General features: G+C 43.5%; 1 protein-coding gene and 1 non-coding gene across 3 annotated transcripts in view; one reads left to right on the top strand and one right to left on the bottom strand.

The window, feature by feature from the left end:
• Nucleotides 1-9,831: 9,831 nt before the first annotated feature.
• Nucleotides 9,832-25,824, bottom strand: part of syt9b (synaptotagmin IXb) — a 106,406-nt gene continuing 90,413 nt past the window's right edge. For both annotated transcript variants that reach the window (XR_015760020.1, XM_043705606.2), the window contains exon 7: nt 9,832-10,591. Coding sequence is in view for 1 of the 2 variants with exons in the window: in XM_043705606.2 (XP_043561541.1) it covers nt 10,523-10,591 (69 nt within the window). In the remaining variant the exon portion in view is untranslated. The remainder of the gene's footprint in view (nt 10,592-25,824) is intronic.
• trnal-uag (transfer RNA leucine (anticodon UAG)) lies at nt 25,092-25,173 on the top strand. Its single transcript has one exon. It is a non-coding gene; the product is annotated as a tRNA-Leu (tRNA).

Here is a 25,824-nt window from a genome sequence, read left to right as displayed (position 1 = left end):
ATCTGGCAGTTCCATTGCCAGTATTGATATGAGTTTTTTTTTATTTCCAGCTATTTGTAAAGCTGCCATAGTGCGTATTGAATTTTGATTCATTGACTTCATAGTCTAATCCTCTGCTCAATCAGACATAAACTGTACAACTATAACCCTGACTGTCCAGCTATAGATGCAGTTATGTTCCAAGATCCTATGCAGATGGAGCATTGTAGAATGTGAATGTGAGTCAAAGATAAAGCTTTAATTCTGTTAACTCAATTTATCACAGAGTATGGAAATATTATCTCGGTAAAGTCTGGTATCCATCAATCAGAGTGTAATACTGAGCTGATATTATGCAGAAGCAGTCATAATTTTGTTATAAGGTTTTAAAACATTTAAAAAGTGCATTAGACCTGTATTTGAATTTCACAACCACAGGACATCTCAAAGCATTTTACAGCCAATGGAATAATTTTCGAACAATAGTCATTGTTGTAATGACAGAAATGCAGCTGCACCATCTGTCTCAGCAAGCTGCCACAAGCAACCATGTGATGATAATCAGATAATCTATTGTTTGTGGAGTTTTTGAGAGGCAAATGTTTGCCAGGGTACTAGGGATAAGCAGGAGGAACACAGCAAGCCAGGCAGCATCAGAGGTGGAGAGGTCGGGTGTTACCCTTCTTCAGGGCTGGGGGTGGGTGTAGGGGAAGCTGCAGATAAAGAGGGTGGTGGGGGAAAGGTGAAGACTAGTAGAGGGTACGACCTGGGTGGTCAATGGGACGAATGAATCCGGTAGGTGGCATGGAGGAGTGGAAGGGAGGGGGAGGGACTGGGAGTCGGAAGGGGAAGGAGGTTATTTGAAATTGGAGAACTCAATGTTAAGTCCTCTGGGCTGTAGGCTGCCCAGGTGGAAGATGATGTGTTGTTCCTCCAATTTGCAGTTTGGTTCATTGTGGCAATGGACGAGGCCAAGGATGGTCATGTTGGAAAGGGAGTGGTTAGGGAAATTAAAATGGATGATGACTGGGAGTTTCCGTCGGCCCCTGTGGGCTCGGATGAGATTTTCAGTGAACTGTTCCCTAGGTTTACATTCGGTCTCCCCAAAGTAGAGAAGACCACATTGGGAGCACCTAATGCAGTAAACTAGTTTAGGAGAGAGGCAGGTGAACCTCTGTCTCACCTAGAAGGAATGTTTGTGGCCCTGGATGGAGGTGAGGGAGGTGGTGTACTGGCAGGTTTTGTATCTTTTCTGCTTGCAGGGAAAGCTACCTTGGGGTCGGGGGTTTGGTGGGGAGAGTGGTGCAAACCAAGGGCTGTCGAATGGAATGGTCCTTGGTAGAAGTCTTTAGACAGTTTCCAGATGGACGTTTACTACAAACACACAGAATTTCCCAACTGCCTGGATTACACCTCCTCCCAGCCAGCATCCTGCAAGAACGGTGGCACAGTGGTTTGCACTGCAGCCTCACAGTGCCAGGGACCCAGGTTCAATTCCCACCTCGGGCAACTGTCAGTGAGAAGTTTGCACATTCTCCCCGTGTCTGCATGGGTTTCCTTCAGGTGCTCTGGTTTCCTCCCACAATCCAAAGATGTGCAGGTTAGATGGATTGGCCATGCTAAATTGCCTGTAGTGTTAGGTGCATTAGTCAGGGGTAAATGTAGGGGAACGGTTCTGGGTGGGTTGGCCTTCGGAGGGTCGGTGTGGACTTATTGGGCCGAAGGGCCTGTTTCCACACTGTATGTAATCTAAAAAAAAAACTCCATCCCATTCTCCCAATTCCTCTGCATCTGCTCGGACGAGGAGACATTCTACTCTCAAACATCCCAAGATGTCCACCTATTTTGAACAATGTGCTTTTTCCCCCTTCTGTCATCCAGACAGCCCTCTACCGCACCAACTCCATTCCCCATTCCACTGCTCTAAATTCCGTCCCCAAATGCAATAAAGACAGAGTCCCATTGTCCTCATCTACCACCCCACCAGTTTCAGTATGCAACGTATCATCCTTAAACACTCCTGCCAACTCAACTAGACCCTACCATCAGGAACATCTTTCCCTCCCCACCCCTCTCTGCCTTGTGCAAAGACCATTCCCTTTGACAGTCCTTGATTTGTGCCACTCTCCCAACCAACCCCCCTGAACCACCAGGTGCCTTCCCCTGCAACCAGAAAGGATGCAAACCCTGCTGGTACGCCACTCCCTTCACCTCCATCCAGAGGACCAACACAGTCCTACGAGGTGAGACAGAGGTTCACCTTCCTCTCTTCCAACCTAGTTTACTGCATCAGGAGCTTCCGATATGGTCTTCTCTACATCAGGGAGACTAAATGTAAACTTAGAGAATAGTTCACTGAGGATCTCAGCTGGGCCCGCAGGAGCCGACCAGACCTCCCAGTCACTGCCCATTTTAATTGCCTTTCCCACTTCCTTTCCGACATGACCATCCTTGGCCTCCTTCATTGCCACAACGAACCAAACCACAAATTGGAGGAACAATAGACAATAGACAATAGGTGCAGGAGTAGGCCATTCTGCCCTTCGATCCTCCATCACCATTCAATATTATCATGGCTGATCATCCTTAATCAGTATCCTGTTCCTGCCTTATCTCCATAACCCTTGATTCCACAATCCTTGAGAGCTCTATCCAACTCTTTCTTAAATGAATCCAGAGACTGGGCCTCCACTGCCCTCTGGGGCAGAGCATTCCACACAGCCACCACTCTCTGGGTGAAGAAGTTTCTCCTCATCTCTGTCCTAAATGGTCTACCCCATATTTTTAAGCTGTGTCCTCTGGTTCGGCACTCGCCCATCAGCGGAAACATATTTCCTGCCTCCAGAGTGTCCAATCCTTTAATAATCTTATGTCTCAATCAGATCCCCTCTCAGTCTTCTAAACTCAAGGGTATACAAGCCCAGTCGCTTCAGTCTTTCAGTGTAAGGTAATCCCGCCATTCCAAGAATTGACCTCGTGAACCTACGCTGCACTCCCTCAATAGCCAGAATGTCTTTCCTCAAATTTGGAGACCAGAACTGCACACAGTATTCAAGGTGTGGTCTCACCAGGGCCCTGTACAGCTGCCGAAGAACCTCTTTGCTTCTATACTCAATCCCTCTTGTTATGAAGGCCAGCACGCTATTAGCCTTCTTCACTACCTGTTGTACCTGCATGCTTACCTTCATTGACTGGTGTATAAGAACACCCAGATCTCTCTTTACTGCCCCTTTACCTAAATTGATTCCATTTATGTAGTAATATGCCTTCCTGTTCTTGCCACCAAAGTGGATAGCCATACATTTATCCACATTAAACTGCATCCGCCATGCATCTGACTTGTCCAGGTCACCCTGTAATCTACTAACATCCTCATCACATTTCACCCTGCCACCCAGCTTAGTATCATCAGCAAATTGCTAATGTTATTACTAATACCATCTTCTATATCATTAACATATATTGTAAAAAGCTGCGGTCGCAGTACTGATCCCTGTGGTACCCCACTGGTCACTGCCTGCCATTCCGAAATGGAGCCGTTTATCATTACTCTTTGTTTCCTATCAGCCAACCAACGTTCAATCCAAGTTAGTACTTTGCCCCCAATACCATGCGCCCTAATTTTGCTCACTAACCTCCTATGTGGGACTTTATCAAAAGCTTTCTGAAAGTCCAGGTACACTACATCTACTGGATCTCCCTCATCCATCTTCAGAGTTACATCCTCAAAAAATTCCAGAAGATTAGTCAAGCACGATTTCCTCTTTATAAATCCATGCTGACTCTGACCTATCCTGTTACTACTATCCAGATGTGTCCTAATTTCATCCTTTATAATAGACTCCAGCATCATTCCCACACTGAGGTCAGACTAACTAGTCTATAATTTCCTGCTTTCTCTCTCCCACCTTTCTTAAAAAGTGGTACAACATTAGCCACCCTCCAATCCGCAGGAACTGATCCCGAATCTATTGAACTCTGGAAAATAATCACCAACGCATCCACGATTTCTCGAGCCACCTCCTTCAGTACCCTGGCATGTAGACCATCAGGCCCCGGGGACTTATCAACCTTCAGACCCAACAGTCTCTCCAACACCAATTCCTGGCAAATATAAATTCCCTTCAGTTCAGGTCCTTCAGCCACTGTTACCTCGGGGAGATTGCTTGTGTCTTCCCCAGTGAACACAGATCTGAAGTACTAATTCAATTTTTCTGCCATTTCTTTGTTCCCTGTAATATATTCCCCTGTTTCTGTCTTCAAGGGCCCAATTTTAGTCTTAACCATTTTTTGCTTTTCACATACCTAAAAAAACCTTTACTATCCTCCTTTATATTATTGGCCAGTTTACCTTCGTACCTCATTTTTTCTCTGCGTATTTCCTTCTTAGTAATCCTCTGTTGTTCTTTAAAAGCTTCCCAGTCCTCCGTTTTCCCACTTATCTTTGCTATGTTATACTTTTTCTCTTTTAACTTTATATGTTTCTTAACTTCCCTCGTCAGCCACGGCCACCCATGCCTCCTCCTAGGATCTTTCTTCCTTTTTGGAATGAACTGATCCTGCAACTTCTGCATTATACACAGAAATATCTGCCACTGTTCCTCCACTGTCATCCCTGCTAAGGTATTGCACAATTGAACTTTGGCCAGCTCCTCCCTCATAGCTCCATAGTTCCCTTTATTCAACAGAAATATTGTCACTTCCGATTGTACCCTCTCCCTCTCAAATTGCAGATTGAAGCTTATTGTATTATGGTCACTACTTCCCAATGGCTCCTTCACTTCGAGGTCCCTGACCAATTCTGGTTCATTGCACAATACCAGATCCAGAATTGCCTTCTCCCTGGTAGGCTCCAGCACCAGCTGTTCTAAGAATCCATCTCTGAGGCACTCCACAAAGTCTCTTTCTTGAGGTCCAATACCATCCTGATTCTCCCAGTCTACCTGCATGTTGAAATCCCCCATAACAACTGTAGTAACATCTCTGCGACAGGCCAATTTCAGCTCCTGATTTAACTTATACCCGACATCCAGACTACTGTTTGGGGACCTGTAGATAACTTCCAAGAGTGTCTTTTTACCCTTAGTATTTCTCAGCTCTATCCACACTGACTCTACATCCCCTGATTCTAGGTCCTCCCCGTGCAAGGGACTGAATATCATCCCTTACCAACATGGCCATCCCACCCCCACTGCCCGTCAGTCTGTCCTTACGATAGCACATGTAGCCTTGAATATTCATTTCCCAGGCCCTGTCCACTTGAAGCCACGTCTCAGTTATCCCCACAATATTGTATCTGCCAATTTCCAAAAGAGCCTCAAGCTCATCCATCTTATTTCTAATGCTTCGTGCATTCATGTATAGTATTTTTAATTTGTTACTGTTTTTTTTTAAAAATACTATACAACAACACCACACTTTCCACTTGGGCAGTCTGCAGCCCAGAGGACTCAACATTGAGTTCTCCAATTTCAAATAACTTCTCTTCCCTTCCCCCGAATCTCTTCCTAGCCCCTTCCACTCCTCCAAACTGGATTCATTCCTCCCACTGACCAACAAGTTGTAACTTCTACCTGTTTTTACCTATCCCCACTTCACTACCCTGTCACGATCTGCAGCTCTCCTTGCATCTACCCCAGTCCTGAAGAATGGTTACACCTGAAATGTCAACTTCTCCACTGCCTGATGTTGCCTGGTTTATTGTGTTCTTCCAGCCTTCTGCTCATCTACCTTGGATTGCAGCATCTGCAGTTTTTTTTCTCTAACCAGGTTACTAGGGATAGTATTTCTGCTCTTCTTTGAAATAGTGCCAAGGCTTCTTCTGTATCCACTTGAGAGGATAGACATGGTCACAGTTAACATTTCATCCCAGAGATTATAATCCCTACATTTTAACTCTTTTGTAGTTGTATCCTGAAGTGCCAACCTTAATGTTTTTTTGCTCATATCCTAGTATGAAACTTGAACCCAGAGAGTTGTGACTCAAGGGGAAGATACTGTGAACTGTGCCACAGCTGAATACATTGATTCATTGCCTGATATTTACTGGCATCCATAACAACACATTGATCTGTAAAATTTCCTGGAACTATAGTTACCTGGATCTGCCGAGTTAGAGCAGTACAAGTTTCACTTAACGTTGCAGACACCAATTCATCACACTGACAGTAACCACACCCACTGCCAAAGAATATCCAATAATACAGTTCAATCCCCAGAAATCCATCAATCTCACTTTGATGATGATTTTTTTTCACTGGATTAGCAGTAATGGGCCATTAGCACTTCCTCCATTGAAAGCTCATACAGTACAATGGATTATTGGCTGCATGTACATAAAACATTATCGCAAACCAGCTGATTGATCCTGGAATTCTGCATTGCTTAACTGATTTGATTGTCAACTCTTCCTGTTGATCAGTAATCATTCCTCGCTTGGTAAGAAAATTACATGATGATGCAGAAACAGATAATTGTTGTATTAAAGTTTAATTTCTCGAAACTTCTTTCCATGTGTACTGAGCCATTTTTTTTTTCTTTAGTTTAGAAAAGCCCTGTTTATTCTGCTCACTGACAGCTGAATGTTCCTGCATTTTGAATCCTCATGCTACATTGCACAGTGGGCTCTCTATCTTTTCATGCACCCACCAGAATAATCACATGGTGTCTAGAACATCATTTGCTGCTTTTATCTCGCCTAAATATATGAACATACAACCTTGCTTGTTTGGATAAAAACAGATGGTCCACTGTGACTGCACCTCACAATGATGGCTAAACCATTGTGCCTAAGTACTTGCCACCCTTCCATCATTCCACAGCCGTGGAATATTCTAGGAAAGGCAGAATATCAGAGAAAAAACATTAATATGGGGAAATGTGCTCTGAAACTTTTTCCCCACCCCTCCTCCCCATTCAGACAATTGAAACTAGCCCAGCATATCAGAAGGACCAAGTGTTATCTATAAAGACACTTAGCTTCAATATGATGTTATCACTTCCCCAGAGAGGAAGAAGCTCTTTTGACTCTTGGAATGAGACAGAGAGTCAGCACTCACCATCTATCTTTGAGCACATTCCAGAGGCTCATTACTCTCCTGGAGAAATGCACACATAGTAATGGGGAGATTGTCATGTAATGATAACAGCACTGGCCTAGCCAGCTAGAGACTCAAACTAATGCGCTGAGACACGGACTCCTATCCAACCATAGAAGCCAGTGGAAGTTAATTCAGTTAATCATTCTGGAGTATAACATTTATGTCAGTGATGGTGACTTTAACAAATATCAGTGATTGTTGCAAAAACCCACCCGGATCATTAATGCCCTGCAGGCAATGAAATCTGCCGAACTGTGACTCCAGATCCACAGCAATGTGGTTGACTCTTAACTGAATCTCTGAAACCCATTCAATTTTGAGGGCAATTAGGAATGGGCACATCCTACAAAAGAATAAAAAAAAAACTTATTTGTAATGAGTGCGCTTTGTACAATTTCAGAACTGGGTAGTGTTTGGTTTAGTGCCAGTGAAGATGTTAGAATTTAAAGCAAAATTAAGCTGGATCAGTATTATCTCATAAGGTAGCCACGTGTGGGTAATTTCATCCAAAAAATACAGCACACCCAGAAGCCTTTCATCCAGTTGCATCACTATGATTTCTGATGGGCAAATAAGTGAGTAGTAGACATTGTGCTTGATCATATTTTCTCAATACTCATTTGTATAGATTGCATTGGTCTATTTGTTGGTAAAATGGAAAGATTAAAAAACAGCATGGTGAGAGTTTTTTGACTGGTTTGCTCTTTTACATATGTACTGAATTTTGGGATATGTTACTTTAAGTAAATATGCAAAGCATCTCCTGCTAGATTTATTGCATGGGGTTAAGATGGTGTCACTATAGGGTTTCTATTATCATACAGATATTTAAGATTGATCTGTGCTATTCACTTAAAGAGGCATCCAACTGGTTCTCCACTGCTCTGCTCTATTGCTATGTCCCTGCAAATGTTTCCCTTTGAAGCACTTATCTAATTCTCATGTAGATTGATACTATTGAACCACTTCCATCAATCTTTTAGTCAGAGCATTCTAGATCATAACTCCCAGCGTAAAAATTCTTTTTGTCTACCTCTGGTATTTTTGCAAATTATTTTAATTTGTATCTTCTTGTTTTAGTCTTGCTGTCCATTTTTTATTTATTCATGGGAGGTAGGCATCACTATTGTCCATTCCTAATTGCTATTGAGAAGATAATGGTTAGCTGATATCTCTAACAGCATATCCTTGGGGTGTGGGGACACGCGCTGTGCTACCAGGGAGGGAGTTCTTGGAATTTAACTCAGCAATAGTGAAGGAACGCTAAAATAATAGTCACACTAGTAAGTGATGTGGAGCATAACTTGCAGCTGGTAGCATTCCCTTGCATCTTTTGCCCTTGCTCTTCAAGGTGGCAGATGTTGCTTATTTAAAAGTTACAGGCAAAGGATCCTTGGTGATTTAATGCAATGCATCTTGGAGATGGTATACACTGCTGCCACTGTGCAGCACAGATAGAGGCAGTGAATGTTTAAACTGGTGAATGGGTCAATCACGCAGGTTTCTTTGTCCTACATGGTGTTGACCTTCGTGGTGTTGAAGCTGCATTCGTCCAGTCAAGTGGGGAGAATGCCATCACTCTCCTGACTTGTGTCTTGTATTGCTTTGAGGAGACAGGAGATGAGTTATTCATCTCACTGTTCCCAGAATCTGATCGGCTCATGTTATCAAAGTGAGCTGAAACTTACATCTCTTTGGTGAGATGTTGGTTTCGTTAAGTTTCAGCCGACAGAGGCAGCTCACTGGCACCTTCCCCTCGCATCCATGATGGCTAGCATTCCTCAACATCTCAGGGATGCTGTGTGGGCAGGAACAGCTTGCACCCTCCATCCATGAAAGTCAGCACTGCCGCAGCACCAGCCTTGCCAGCTCATTATGGCCTGTCTCAGACTAACCTGTGTATAGTTCATAACTGTACTTTGGACCTCACTGGCACTTCATATTGCAGATTTGCTGCCAGGCTACTCTCCTTAGATCAGTGAGGGAATGCCACCACAATCAGTCAAGAGCATCATTCAATTTCAGTCCAGAGGTTGCATGCCAAGTGCAACCAGGCAGATGATTACTGGCAACAATTGGGAGCTGACCAGAAGTCAGTCAGAGGCAGCATTCCACCTCAACTGTGCAGCTGCATGCATGTGTATAGCTGAATGTTCGTCCCTGTCGCGGTGCCATTCCATTTGTCTGCCTGGATAGTGCCAACCTGTAGTGATGGGGCTACCAGTTCAACACTGCTGCTGGCCCTACGACTGGACCAGGGAACCTGCCTGCCGTCACCAATAAGTTAAGCAAGGAAATTCATTTGAAACTTCTTTATCAAGGAATTCATGAGAATGTGCAAAGTTCTATAGCTGAGTTGTTGAGGTGAGTGGTGTGGATGCATTTAAGGTTGAGCCAAAAAAATACAAGGTGAAAGGACTGGAAGGTCTTCTAATGAAAGGTCACAATTAAGTCTTTTTTCTCTCTTTCTCTCTTTCTCAATTTGTGCTGCCAATTTGCTGAATTTTCTGAGTATTTTCCCTGTTCAGATCAGATTTTGATTACCCACCTCATATTGCTTTTGTACAATACATACAAAACATATTGTAATGATGGGATGAAGCACAGAGAGAGCAGGCTGCTGTAAAATATGGGCCAGTTGAGCTGAATGGCCTGTTTCTGTGCTGTAAATAATTTGCAAGCTAATGAATAAAACTGAAGAACTTAGTACAACCCCCTGTAAAGACGAGAAGCCAATTAAGTTTGTGTCAAAACTGTCTCTTTTATTAGGAACTGATTTTCTTTTTACATATCGCATGTTTATAAAGAATAAATCACAGTACATTTAAATTGCCATTTGTGTTAATATTAAGAAAACAGAATCCCCCACCTCCCTAAAAATGAATATCACCAAAACCTGGATGAATGCAATAACGTGATGCCACATTTGTCTCAGGAGTAGAAATTGCACCTCTTGTTACTATAAATAAAACATGCATATCCTGTATTAAAATAATTTTGGCTTCATTTCATCAGACATGTGTTTGATGTCGCTATAATTAAGAGACAGACCAAATAATACAGTCACATATTAGGACCAATTAAAATAAATACTGGTGTCAGAACTCATTCTGGTCATGGTGAACCTAGAACTTGTCAAAACCACAGGCTCACAGATTGCTCAGGGAGTGATCTGGTGTCACACAAAATAATATATATATTCAATAAAATGAATGCCCAACCAGCATGCAACTGAATACAATGTCTCCATGCATGGAAAATTAAAACAGCAAGAGAGATAGAGAGAGAAAGAGAGAGAAACCAATTTTTAAATTAGGTATTTGTCACAGAACTCCCAGTTTTTCAAGTCTTTCCTGATTCGAAATCTTCAGGAATGGTTGTGATTGGGATCCTGTTAGGCTCCTCGGCATGTTGGGTTGGAGGCGTGGCAGTTTTCCTTCTTCTCAAGGGGATGGTGGTGCTTTTAGAGAGTGGTAGGACCCTTGGCTGCCAACACAAGCTTGTCTTTGCCACTGCATTATAAACACACATAGGAAAAAAAAACTTCACAAACATTAACATCAAATTAATTAAGAAAGAAAACATGCATCCAGATGCTGTGAATAGAAAATGTCAAGTTCTTCTAACTCTTCATTATTGTTTTCACCTCTAGCTCATTTGTGGTTGCTGTTTCTAATAACATGGATATAAGTGGGCTAAAGATAGCAGTAACTTACATTTCTATAAAAATCATTGTGTCAATGCTTCTTAGAATCCTAAATTACAGAAAGAACTCATTCAGCCCATTTTCATCCCACTTCCCCCAGCTGTTTTCCCATAACCCTTTAATTTATCCAATTCCCTCTTGAAAGTTTCATTTGAATTTGCTTCAGTATTGTTTCAGATTGTAAGAGTTCACTGTGTCTCATGCAGTGCTCCCTAAGTACTATATCGGGAGTATTAGCTTGGAATACATATCAGGTCTTTGGAGAGGGGCGTAAATCCAGTACATCCCCACTCAAAGACAAGAGTGTGCTCCTCATTGATACCTAGAGGTGAGATTGGAGGTCAAAGGTATGGAAGACAAACACCAGGACATAAACGGATGACTCTATTGTTTCCTCAGTACAATTTCTATGCTTATAATCTGACGTCTATAACAAAGACATAGTCATTTACCCCTGTCTCCAGAGAGAGTATTGTACCATGAACAGATCCAGGTGGTATGAATTGACTCAATTCCTGTCCCCACTATCTGTATATTTTGTGAATGGTCGGTTGTGTATTGCAAATCAAAAACTTTCCAGGCAAACAGCAACAATATGAGGGGCTAGCAGTGAGATGAAATGTCTCAACTCTCTTTGCCAACTGACAGTCTGAGCCAAGGCCCATGCAGTGGAATTCTGTGCTAATGAGACTCAGTAAACAAACTACAATTACGAATAATAGCTTAAGATTCAGATTACTTGCAGAAGACCACTGGGATGTAAAGCAGCATGGCACAGGCGATCGACTTAGGGCACTATTTATAAGGTCAGAATAGGATACTGGAGGTAAAGGATGGGTAGGAGTGACTACAACCAGTGCAAAGTTGGCCTTTTAAAAACCTTCAGACCACGACTGTTATATACACTCTATAACCCTTCAAGCGTATTTATATCTATTACAACAATGCATGACTCCCATAACGTGATATAAGGTCTTGCAAAGGCCAAAATTGAGTCTGTTTGAACTCAACACTGACTTCTAATGGCCCTGCTAAGTACAGATTACTCTCCTGTATGAATTATGTCCCTTCCTCTTCCTGCTGCTGGAGGAAATAAATAGTATGCTTTAAATGTGAGTCGGTTTTTTCACACCTGGTCCTGCCTGCTAGTTTTAAAGGTTCATGGAGACAGAAAGACTTCTTAAGAATCCGGCCCTATGGCACTATTTATATAACCCATAACACATATTTGCTGCATTATTAATCAACTTTGCCACCTTCAAAAATATGTGGAAAAATCCCCAGTTCCTACACCTCCTTTAAAGTTAGATTGATAGACTCCTTACAGTATGGACAGAGGCCATTTATCCCATTCATTTAGCCTCCAATCTTTGGATTGTGAGAGGAAACCAGAGGACCTGTGCAGACCCATACCGACACAGAATGTGCAAACTCCACACAGATAGTCACCCAAGACTGGAATGGAACCCAGATCCCTAGCATTGTGAGGCAACAGCGCTAACAACTGAGCCTCCCAATTAATTAATTTCATTTTGCTGTTATTATTCTATATTACAGACTAGCTGTCCAGCCAACTGAGCTTACCAACTCCCAAAGATATACCGTTTGACATGCATTGTTTCCTTTCATTCATCCTGCAAAAAAGATCATTTCACACTTTTGAATTGAGTTTAAGCTGCTCCATAATTGTCCACTTTTTCTAGCCTGAATATGTCCTCTTGAACTCAATAAATGCTTCCTTGCTGTCCATATTTCCAAAATTGTCATCTGCAAATTTAGAAATTATGCTCTGTATCCCCAAGTCCAAGACATTAATATCTACCAAAAACAGCCTGTGCTGTACTGTAGGGAATTTCCCTGGTTACATCCGTCCAGTCTGAAAAACATGCATGCAACACTTTCTAGTTTCTCTCTCTTAAGAATTTTGTAGCCATGCTACCGTCATTCATGTTTTCTCATTTTCTTTTACAATTTACAAGTTATATAAAAAGGAAATAAATGCTTGGTATTTCCGTAGCATCTTTCAGAACCACAGGAACTTAGAACTTTGCAGTTAACACTGCACCTTTGTAAAGTGGGAAACATGGCAGCTGATTTGTACACCATGAGCTCCCACTAACAGCAGATAGTCAGCATCACAAAAACAGATAATTCAATATTCCAAAACATTACAATAGTCACTACATTTCAAAAGTTCTTCATTGGTCAAGATGTCTCATAGTCATGAGCTGTTATACAAATGAAATTTTTTCTGTATTTTTAATGTGGTTAACATCACATTTGCCTACATTTGAAATTCATTTGCCACATTTTTGCCCATTCGCTTAGAGTCATAGCACTGTACAGCATGGAAACAGACCCTTTGGTCCAACTTGTCCATGCCAGACATCCTAAATAAGTCTAACTGTATTTGCCAGCTTTTGGCCCATACCCCTTGAAACCCTTCCTACTCATTTACCCATCTAGATGCCTTTAATTGTTGTATTTATACCCGCCTCCACCACCTCCTCTGACAGCTCATACTATACAGGCCCAATCCTCTGTGTGAAATATTTGCTCCTCAGGTCTTTATTAAATCTCTCCCCTTTCACCTTAAACATATGTCCTCTCATCCTGGACTTCCCTACCCTCGGAAAAAGACCTTGATTATTCATCCTATCCATGTCCCTCATGATTTTAGAAACCTCTATAAGGTCACTTTTCAGCCTCCGATGCTCTAGGGAAAACAACCCCAGTCTATTCAGCCTCTCACTGTAGCTCAAACCCTCCAACCCTCGCATCATCCTTATAAATATCTTCGGAACCCTTTCAGGTTTCACAATATTCTTCCTATAGCAGTTTAATCTATCAATTTCTCTGTATAATTTTACTTTGCCATCTTCACTGCTTATAATGCCACTTACCTTTGTGGCATGGGCAAATTTGTACATGTCTAAGTTGTTGATAAATATGTGGAATTATTGAGGTCCCTACTGGTAGAACAATACTATTCACATCACACCAATTAATGTAGCTGCTCTTTATTGTTGCTCTCTGTCTTCTGCTGCTCAGCCAACTTTCTAACCGGATCAATACTTTGCCTTCAGTTATTTTGATTTCACTTTTAGAACAACATTCGCTTATGAGGGACTTTGCCAATATGTGTACCTCTGATCGATATCAATTAGAACGTCAATAAGAAACACAAATCCTTTAGACGTACAAAAGGCCTCTCACCTTGGGACCCTGGATCAGCCAGAGGTGTAAATCCAGGTCAAATCAAATCCAGTGGAAACACATTACAAAAATTAAAGGGTTAATGGATGAATAATACCCTGACTGTTACCTAATGCTTTTAACACATCAGAACCCTGTGAAGTGGAAGCATGAAACTTCTGTCACCTAAGTCCCAATAGGACACCGTATATTCACAGTGAAAACAACTGATGATGAGGAGGAGAAAAAGTGGAAAAAAAAAAGTGTCCCATTACTCATCTGCAGCATTTCAGTGTACGGAACATGGAAAAGAGAAGTTATGTAGAACTGAATAGAATCTAAAGCATAAAATCAAGCCTGTTTATGCTGCTATTTACGTGCCATATGAACATCCTCTTGCACATAGCCGGTCCACCAGCAGGAATACACTCATGTTTAAAAAAAAGTCAACATTTAGAAGCAAACATTGCTCATGGTGGATAATACTTAGAAATTGGCCAAACGTTGCCTCGCAGCATTCCACTGAACATATGAACCTTGATGTGCATGCATCAAGCAACGTCTTCAATACACAGACAATACACCATATAATAAGTACTTGTCTACAGACTAGAAATGTAAATATGCCTACAGAGTTGAGCCACTATGTCCCACATTCCTTATGGATGTTAATCCCAGAGAACCCTATTTTTAATTTAAATAAAACTAACTTCATATAGCCAAGATCTTCCTCTTTGAAACTCCTTTCAATGTTTTAATGGACTATTCATGGAAGTTTTACTTGAGAAAGCACTAAAACCAGGATGAGGTATTTTGTGAAAATCTTTGTCACCATTATGAAATGCACTTTTCAGTTCAGAGCAGCAAAAATGAACAAGAAGGCAGAGTTAACTGCACAGCAGAAACTCACTGGGATTTGTTGGTGTGATAATTTAAGGGAAGGTGCTGGGTTCTGGCATTTGTCGTAAGTTCATTTGGAAGCATTGACTCAGCTTAAAAGGGAAGCAAGTTACCAATATTTGTAAATTTTCACATTAGAATAAACTATTAAAAATAAATAATTGAGCATTTGCCATTTTCTCCACCAACACAGACTCAGGTCAAACCAAAGTTTAGAGATAGGTGAAATTTACAAACATAGAAATTGCTGGAGAAACCCAACAAGTCTGGCAGAATCTGTGGAGAGAAAAACAAAGTTAACATTCAAATTCAGTGATCTTTAATCAGAACTGACAATAGCTAGTAATTCTGCTGCTGACAGGGTCGGAATGGGGTGGGGAATGGTGATGGTATTAAGTGACTACCGCACATGGAGATGGAGACAAGAGACAGAGAGAGAAAAGGGGATAGGCAAACAGCTGACTGATGATAAACCAAGAATGAAAGTTGGGCAAGGTGCTAATGAGAAGGGTGAATAGTTGAAAATGGGTTGGCTGTGCAGGGAGCAACCCTACAAGATAGGACCTAGTGAGTGAAGGGTAGGGTAACCAAATGGAGGAGGATGATCATGTTCTAAAATTGATAAATTCATATTAAGGGTATAATATGCCTAGGTGGAAGATGAGGCTTTGTTCCTCCATCTTGCACTGATCCTGACTGGAGCACTGCAGCAGAAGTCTGAGACAGAAATGTTGACAGGGACACATGATGTTGTGTTGAAGTGGCAGGCAACTGAAAGCTTAAGGTCATTTTACAGATGATGTGTGACAAAGCAGTCACCCAGTCGGTATTTTGCCTCCCTAGTCTACAGGAAACCACATTGTGAGCAGTGAATACAGTAGACTAGATTGAATGAAGTGCAGGTGACTCACTACTTCACTTGGCAGATGTATCCAAGGGCTTGGATGGTGAGGAGAGACGTTGTTGTACCTTCCCTAAATTATAGCAGAAGTTGCCATGGGATGTGGGGACTTGTTGGGGGTGAAGGAGGAATGGACAAGGGTATCCTGGAAGGAACGATCCCTGTCAAGGGAGAGGGGATGAATATGTGTCTGATGATGTTATTTGTCTCAAAGCAATGGAAAGGGTAGCTTCTGATCCTTTGAATAGATACTGTTTGGGTTGAAAGTGAATGGAAGGACAGTGAGCTCCGAAAGCAGGGAATTGTTCAGACATAGCTGAGGGCATTGGGAATCCTCAGCTGGGGAAAAAGGTGGACATTTCTGAGGTAACCTGATGGAAGATGTTTAATCAGAACAGATGTGAGGGGGACAAGGAAACTGGGTAAAGCATAGTGCGAAGATATATAGTCAAGGTAACTGTGGGAGTCAATGGACTTGTAATGGATATCGGCGGCCACCTAATCCCATAAACGGAAACAAGATGCTGAAGAAAGGAAGAGAGTTAGAGCACAGATGCTCCACACTTCATATCAGCCCTGATGAAGAATCATCTAGACTCAAAATGTTAGTTTGTTCTCGCTCCATGGATGCTGCCTGAACCACTGTGATCTCGAGCGTTTGTTGATTTCAGATAAGAGAGAAGCCAGAGACAGATCAAGTGGAGGTGAGAGCAGGGTGGAAATTGGAAGCAAAATTCTTCTAATACAAGTTGAGAAGGACTGAAGAAAGAGCTATGGGAAGGAAGATTCCAAGTAGGATGATATGGACTTTAGCAAGGTGTTCAACAAGGTTCCATATGGTATGCTTGTTAGTAAAGTTAGATCAGATGGAATGCAGGGGAGCTAGCCAATTGGATTCAAAATTGGCTTGAAGGTAGAAGACAGAGGGTGGTGGTAGAGCATTATTTTTCAGACTGGAAGCCTGTGACTAGTGGGATGCCACAAGGATCGGTGCTGCTTTTCATCATTTATATAAATGATTTGGATGTGAATATAGGAGATACGGTTAGTAAGTTTTCAGATGACATTGAAATTGGTTGTGTTGTAGACAGTGAAGAAGGTTATCTCAGAGTACAATGGGACCTTGATCAGATGGGACAATGGGCCGAGGAGTGGCAGATGGAGTTTACATAAATAGGAGGTTTTGCTTTTGGTAAGGTAAATCAGGGCAGGACGTATATAGATAATAGTAGGGCCCCAGGGAGTGTTACTGAACAAAGGTTCTGAAAGGTGCAAGTGCATTGTTCCTTGACAGTGGAGTTGCAGGTAGACAGGGTGATGAAGAAGGTGGTTGGTATGCTTGCTTTCATTGATCAGTGCATTGAGTATAGGAGTTGGGACGCCATGTTGCAGCTGTACAGGACATTGGTGAGGTCAATTTTAGAATACTGCATTCAATTCCAGTTCACCTGCTATAGGAAAGATGTTCTTAAACTTGAAAGAATTCAGAAAAAATTTTCAAAGATGTTGCTAAGGTTGGAGCGTTTGAGCTACAGGGAGAGGCTGAATAGGCTGGGGCTAATTTTTCCCTGGAGCATCAGAGGTTGAGGGGTGACCTTATATAGGTCTATAAAACCATGAGGGTCATGGATAGGGTAAAGAGACAAGGTCTTTTTCCCAGGGGAGTCCAGAATGAGAGGGCATAGGTTTCAGGTGGAAGGCAAAAAGATTTAAAAGACACCCGAGGGGCAACTTTTTCACACAGGGTGATGCCTGCATAAAACAAGCTGCCAGAGGAAGGGTGGAGGCTGGTACAATTTAAAACGCATCTGGATAGGTAAATGAATAGGAATGGTTTAGAGGGGTATGTGCCAAATGCTGGCAAATAGGACTCGATCAGTTTAGGATATCAGGTTGGCATGGGTTCAGTTTAGGATATCAGGTTGGTTCGAAGGGTCTGTTTCCATGCAGTGTAAATCTATGACTCTATGACTGGAACAAGGAATGTTCCATATAAGTCACAAAGAGACAGGCTTAAGTAGGTCCAATTGTACCCATGGCCACATCTTTGGCCTGAAGAGAGTGAGAGGAATTGAAGGTGAAGTATGGACAAGATTGAATGGGGGAGGAGCGTGATGGAAGGGAACGGTTCAGGCCTTCTCTCAAGGAAGAAGCAGGAAGTCCTCAGACCATCTTGATTGAGGATGGATGTGTAGAGGGACTGCTTATTCCTGGTGAAGGACAGGCACTGGTGTCCGCAAACTGGATATTTTGATAACGATGTAACGCCTAAGATGAATCGCGAACATAAGGAGCTGGACAAGGGAAGAGAAAAAAATCTAGCCACCTATTTAAAACTGAGGTCAGTATCAATTTGTTGATTCAGACAGTGCCATATTTTTCCCTTAAAGGGTAATGAATATTAGTCAATTCAAAACTGAGATCGATAGATCTCTGTGCATTAAAGGAGTCAAGTGAAATGGGTATAAGGAAGGGGAACATTGAGTTGATGTCAAAGTTCAGCCTTGATCATATTGATTGGGGGAGCAGGGTTAGAATTGAATATTTACTCCTACTCCCATTTCTTATGTTCTTGCATAACAAGTTATATTTTCTGAATGGCCTGGGGCCAGATTGTCTAATTAGTGCAGATTCTGTAGACATTGAGCAGATTTAGTGAAGCCAAAGATCTGTGAGGTATCTAATTGAACCATCACACATTCGAACCTTTGCAGTCACCAATATATTCATGCCATCTGGGTTGGAACTGACCCCATAATTCATTAACTTTATTGTGGAAACCAATCAGCCTCATGACACTTACAGAAAATCACTTGGTTTGTAATCATTCTCAAATGATTGAAAATATGTATGGTTTATGATTTGCATCAGTGAATAATATTCAAGCTTTACAGTATTCAAGTTTTCATTGGTAGCTGCATGAGTAATCAAAGGGACACAGAATAATGTAATTAACAAAAGAACCAAAGACAATTTGAAGAGAGGTTTTTGAGATAAAAGTTATGATGATGTAAAATGCACGACCTGAAAGAGTGGTGGAAGCAAAATCATTAATAATGTTCAAAAGAGATAGAAATATTTGAAAGAAAATAATCTGTATGAAGAAAAGGTAGGGCAGTGGGACTAATTGGATAGTACTTCAGTAAGAAGAATAGGCTGAACAGACTCCTTGTAGGAAATAAGATGTAATGAATTTAAGTTGGTTGCTTCATGGCACATTGCAATTTATGAAAAATATTATTTAGCTTCCATAAAGATGACCAGAGTTGATCCTCTATTTCTTCAATCACTCAACAGGTTTGACAGGTTTGGGGGAGATGAACCTCTGGTTAACAAATTACTTAGTTCAGTACTTGAACTTCTGCACAAGTAGACTGGCTTTATCCAGCTAAGGAGCATCTCTCTTTCTCTTCACAGACATTGCCAGACTTGTTGAGTTTATCCAGCATTCTCTGTGTTTGATTCAGATTTTTAGTGTCTCCACTATTTTGCCTTTGTTTGTTAAAACTAGGTGCGAAAAGTAGACATACAAATGTAGAAACACACAGGGGGTTTCTAATGCATTATCAACACTCAACTCACATTCACCTCTTCCCACCCTACCTCTTGCAAAAATGCCATCCCGTATTCCCAATTCTTCCGCCTCCGCCGTATCTGCTCCCAGGAGGAGCGGTTCCACCATAGAACACACCAGATGGCCTCCTTCTTTAGAGACCGCAATTTCCCTTCCCACGTGGTTAAAGATTCCCTCCAACGCATCTCATCCACATCCCGCACCTCCGCCCTCAGACCCAACCCCTCCAACCGCAACAAGGACAGAACGCCCCTGGTGCTCACCTTCCACCCTACCAACCTTCGCATAAACCAAATCATCCGCCGACATTTCCGCCACCTCCAAACAGACCCCACCACCAGGGATATATTTCCCTCCCCACCCCTCTCCGCCTTCCGCAAAGACCGTTCCCTCCGTGACTACCTGGTCAGGTCCTCGCCCCCCTACGACCCACCCTCCCATCCTGGCACTTTCCCCTGCCACCGCAGGAACTGTAAAACCTGCGCCCACACCTCCTCCCTCACCTCTATCCAAGGCCCCAAAGGAGCTTTCCACATCCATCAAAGTTTTACCTGCACATCCACTAATATCATCTATTGTATCCGTTGCTCCCAATGCGGTCTCCTCTACATTGGTGAGACTGGGCGCCTCCTAGCAGAGCGCTTTAGGGAACATCTCCGAGACACCCGCACCAATCAACCAAATCGCCCAGTGGCTCAACATTTCAACTCCCCCTCCCACTCTGCCGAGGATATGGAGGTGCTGGGCCTCCTCCACCGCCGCTCCCTCACCACCAGACGCCTAGAGGAAGAACGCCTCATCTTCCGCCTCGGAACACTTCAACCCCAGGGCATCAATGTGGATTTCAACAGTTTCCTCATTTCCCCTTCCCCCACCTCATCCTAGCTTCTAACCTCCAGAAACTTGATCCCCTGACCTGTCCGGACTTGTCCGACCTGTCCAGCTCCTTTTCCACCTATCCACTCCACCCTCTCCTCCCTGACCTATCACCTTCATCTCCTTCCCCACTGACCTATTGTACTCTATGCCACTCTCTCCCCACCCCCACCCTCCTCTAGCTTATCTCTCCACGCTTCAGGCTCTCTGCCTTTATTCCTGATGAAGGGCTTTTGCCCGAAACGTCGATTTTGCCTGTCCTCGGATGCTGCCTGAATTGCTGTGCTCTTCCAGCACCACTGATCCACATTCACATCTGTCATTTTAAAGCAGTTGTTACATTGTTTATTGATGTGGAGGTGCTGGTGTTGGACTGGGGTGGACAAAGTCAGAAATCACACGATACCAGGTTATAGGCCAACAGGTTTGTTTAAAATCACAAGCTTTCAGAAGGCTGCGCCTTCATTATCTGATAAAGGAGCAGTGCTCTGAAAGCTTGTGATTTCAAATAAACCTGTTGGACTATAACCTGTTGTCATGTGACTTATAGAGTCATAGAGATGTAAAGCACAGAAACAGACTTGTCGGTCCAACTCGTCCATGCCGAATAGATATCCCAACCCAATCTAGTCCCACCTGCCAGCACTTAGCCCATATCCTTCTAAACTCTTCCTATTCATATACTCATCCAGATGCCTTTTAAATGTTGCAATTGTACTAGCCTCCACCACTTCCTCTGGCAGCCCATTCCATACATGTACCACCCTCTGAGTGAAAAGGTTGCCCCTTAGGTCTCTTTCATATCTTTCCCCTCTCACCCTAAACCTGTGCCCTCTAGTTCTAGACTCCCCCGCCCCAGGGAAAAGCTTTTGTCTATTTATCCTATCCAAGCCCCTCATGATTTTATAAACTTCTATAAGGTTACCCCTCAGCCTCTGATGCTCCAGGGAAAATAGCCCGAGCCTGTTCAACCTCTCCCGATAGCTCAAATCCTTCAACCCTGGCAACATCCTTGTAAATCTTTTCTGAACCTTTTCAGGTTTCGCAACAACTTTCTGATAGGAAGGAGACCAGAATTCTGGCATTATTTATTGATTAATGGCTCCATTAACAAAGGAGGAGTCATGGACACTATAAACCCTGAAGGAGGCCGTTCTGTTCATGAGCCCTGTGCTGCTGCTAGTTCCTTAGATTGCGTTATCTTGTCTAATCTCATTTACCAGTCCTTTCCCGGTGACCTTTTGTATTGTTTTTCATGTATTACCCAATTCCCTGTAAATTTATTTGAATAACACAAAATTTGTTGTTTTGAGGAATTGTATAGTGTACCTAGATATTAAGACTTTTCCCCTCGAATGACAGCTCAAAATTCTTTTGCTGTCTCATATTGGAAATGGGAGCTGATAACCTTGCAGCAAGAACAGCAGAACGTTTGGGAACTCTCAACAACAGGACTAACAGCTTTTCCCATTAATAAATGAGGAAAGACAGAAAATGAATTGATTGTGTTAGAGTCATCAACCCAAAATGAAAAATAAAATGCAATGGGACAAGAGAATTAATTTAGACAGAAAAAAAACAGGGACACAAGGAAAAACAATAAGAAAATAATTTAATAAATGTGAATTATAAATTTAAAAAATCTCTAACAATTTTTTACCTATGGGAATGAAACATCATATATTACATAATTTCATTGTTAGGTTGAAGAATACAAACTCCTCATTCACATTGTGGAAAAACCACCTTAACATACTGGGATGAGTTAAATGGCATTGAATTTGTAAATGGATCAATATCTTGAAATGCAGAGGGAGTTTGAGAGTGGGTTAGTGGCAGAGCAAGACAAGTCCCCTGACTTGTTATAATTCAGAATGCAAAGCTTATTTAATCCTCACCATAAGTTGTTGGGCAATTCATCCATTAATAATAGTGAACACCTTTAGAGTTCCTTATTTTTTCAGCTAATTCAGATCTGTCATCTGTCTCTTACTGGACACTGATGGTAAAGCATTCCATGTCTATGTGAAGGAAAGAACTATTCTAAGTTTCCTCCTTAGTATATGAATGGTATTGGTAAGTTTAAGTCTCTGATACTTCATGGTTTTTAACAAACAGTCAAGGTTAGAATTTGAGCGTCATTGGCAAAGTCAGAATCTATTGTCCATTCCTAATTGCCCTTCAGAACGAGACAGTGAACTGCTTCCTTGAACTGCTACAGTTCATGCATATTCATAGTACTGAGGGAAGGAGTTCCAGTATTTTGACCTACAAACAGTGAAAGAAAGAATCCCTGCAGTGTTGAAAGAGGCCACTTAGCTCATCAATTCCAAACCAACCCTTCTAACAGCATCAGACCAAATCCTACCTCATCCCCAAAACCCTATATTTGCCATAGCTAACCTACCTAGCCTGGTCACTACGGAATAATTTAACATGGGCTAATCCACCTAACCTAGTTAAACATCACACAACACCAGGTTATAGTCCAACAGGTTTAATTGGAAACCTGTTGGACTATAACCTGGTTTTGTGTGATTTTTAACTTTGTACCTCCCAGTTCAACACCGGCATCTCCAAATCATGGCCACCTAACCTACACATCTTTGGACTGTGAGAGGAAACTACAGCATCCAGTGGAAACCTATGCAGACTCTGAGTGAACATGCCAACTCCACGCAGACAGCCACCCTCAAGGCTGGGATTAAACCTGACAGCAGTGAGGCAGTGCTAACCACTGAGTTATTGTGCCCCCCAAAGAACGGCAATACATTTCAAACTCAGAATGACGTGTGACTTGGAGGGGAACTTGCAGGTGGTGACATTCTCATATGTCTACTGTCTTTTCTCTTCTAGTGGGCAGAGAACAGAAGGTACCACTGATGGACCCTTAGTAAGTTATTGCGGAATTCCTGCAGATGGTACTTATTGTTACAAATCCACTCACTAGTGAGATTAATAATTCACCAGTTACCTTCTCAAAACTTTCACAATTTTGAAGTCTTCCATTAAAAGCAAAACAAAGCAAGATTTGCATTTCAATAGCAATTGTAGTAACTACCAGACATTTCAAAGCATTTTATAGTAGCTAATTATGCACAGTTACTGCTGGAATATAAGAAAATGGCATCCAATGTGCACACAACAAACTCTGACAAACGGTTGTGTGATTATATGAGATAATATGTTGTAGCGATATTGATCCAAGAATCAGTATTGGGCAGGAAAGTGTGTCCAGCAGGCTAAGATAAAAGGTAGGGAGGAGGGACTTGGGGGAGGGGCGTTGGAAATGCGATAGGTGGAAGGAGGTCAAGGTGAGGGTGATAGGCCGGATTGGGGTGGGGGCGGAGAGGTCAGGAAGAAGATTGCAGGTTAAGAAGGTGGTGCTGAGTTTGAGGGATTTGACTGAGACAAGGTGGGGGGAGGGGAAGTGAGGAAACTGGAGAAATCTGAGTTCATCCCTTGCGGTTGGAGGGTTCCTAGGCGGAAGATGAGGCGCTCTTCCTCCAACCGTCGTGTTGCTATGGTCTGGCGATGGAGGAGTCCAAGGACCTGCATGTCCTTGATGGAGTGGGAGGGGAAGTTGAAGTGTTGAGCCATGGGGTGGTTGGGTTGGTTGGTCCGAGTGTCCCAGAGGTGTTCTCTGAACCGTTCCGCAAGTAGGCGGCCTGTCTCCCCAATATAGAGGAGGCCACATCGAGTGCAGCGGATGCAGTAAATGATGTGTGTGGAGGTGCAGGTGAATTTGTGGCGGATATGGAAGTATCCCTTGGGGCCTTGGAGGGAAGTAAGGGGGGAGGTGTGGGCGCAAGTTTTGCATTTCTTGCGGTTGCAGGGGAAGGTGCCGGGAGTGGAGGTTGGGTTGGTGGGGGGTGTGGACCTGACGAGGGAGTCACGGAGGGAGTGGTCTTTTCAGAACGCTGATAGGGGAGGGGAGTGAAATATATCCCTGGTGGTGGGGTCCGTTTGGAGGTGGCAGAAATGACGGCGGGTGATCCGCTGTACATGGAGGTTGGTGGGGTGGTAGGTGAGGACCAGTGGGGTTCTGTCCTGGTGGCGGTTGGAGGGGCGGGGCTCAAGGGCAGAGGAGTGGGAAGTGGAAGAGATGTGGTGGAGGGCATCGTCGACCACGTCTGGGGGGAAATTGCGGTCCTTGAAGGAGGAGGCCATCTGGGTTGTACGGATTTGGAACTGGTCCTCCTGGGAGCAGATGCGGCGGAGACGAAGGAATTGGGAATATGGGATGGCGTTTTTACAGGGGGCAGGGTGGGAGGAGGTGTAGTCTAGGTAGCTGTGGGAGTTGATCGGTTTATAGTAAATGTCCGTGTTGATTCGGTCGCCCTAGATAGAAATGGAAAGGTCTAGGAAGGGGAGGGAGGAGTCTGAGATGGTCCAGGTGAATTTGAGGTCGGGGTGCAAGGTGTTGGTAAAATGGATGAACTGTTCAACTTCCTCGTAGGAGCACGAGGCAGCACCGATACAGTCATCGATGTAGCGGAGGAAAAGGTGGGGGGTGGTGCCAGTGTAGCTGCATAAGATGGACTGTTCCACATATCCTACGAAGAGGCAGGCATAGCTGGGGCCCATGCGGGTGCCCATGGCTACTCCTTTGGTTTGAAGGAAGTGGGAGGATTGGAAAGAGAAGTTGTTCAGGGTGAGGACCAGTTCAGTTGGTCGAAGGAGGGTGTCAGTGGAAGGGTACTCGGGAAAGGAAGAAGCGGAGGCTTTGAGTCCTTCGTGATGGGGGATGGAGGTGTACAGGGACTGGATGTCCATGGTGAAGATAAGGTGTTGGGGACTGGGGAAGCGAAAATCATGGAGGAGGTGGCGGGCGTGAGTGGTGCATGGAGGAGGTGGAGGGGTAGTGTGGCCCAGCGGTCTAAGGCGCTGGATTTAGGCTCCAGTCTCGAACGAGGCGTGGGTTCGAATCCCGCCGTTGCCACTTCTGCCGATAAATTCGGTCGCTGCTGCTCCGCTTTAAAAACTGGACCGTCTCAGACTCCTCCCTCCCCTTCCGAGACCTTTCCATTTCTATCTCGGGCGACCGAATCAACACGGACATTTACTATAAACCGACCGACTCCCACAGCTACCTAGACTACACCTCCTCCCACTCTGCCCCCTGTAAAAACGCCATCCAATATTCCCAAATCCTTCGTCTCCGCCGCATCTGCTCCCAGGAGGACCAGTTCCAATCCGTACAACCCAGATGGCCTCCTTCTTCAAGGACCGCAATTTCCCCCCAGACGTGGTCGACGATGCCCTCCACCGCATCTCTTCCACTTCCCGCTCCTCCGCCCTTGAGCCCCGCCCCTCCAACCGCCACCAGGACAGAACCCCACTGGTCCTCACCTACCACCCCACCAACCTCCATGTACAGCGGATCATCCGCCGTCATTTCCGCCACCTCCAAACTCCTCCCTCCCCTTCCTAGACCTTTGTTGGAGGTTCCTGGTTACAGATGTTTCAGTAGGATTAGGGAGGGTGGTAAAAAAGGAGGGGGGGGGTGGCGTTGCTAATTAGAAATGGTATAACAGCTGCAGAAAGGCAGTTCGAGGGGGATCTGCCTTTAGAGGTAGTATGGGCTGAAGTC

The sequence above is a fragment of the Chiloscyllium plagiosum genome, unplaced genomic scaffold, assembly GCF_037043375.1.
Source record: "Chiloscyllium plagiosum isolate Xiang-an unplaced genomic scaffold, Cpla_swu_hap1 HiC_scaffold_18, whole genome shotgun sequence".
Classification (NCBI taxonomy): domain Eukaryota; kingdom Metazoa; phylum Chordata; class Chondrichthyes; order Orectolobiformes; family Hemiscylliidae; genus Chiloscyllium; species Chiloscyllium plagiosum.
The sequence above is the reverse complement of the archived record's forward strand: the minus strand, read 5'-3'. Positions and strand labels throughout refer to the sequence as shown.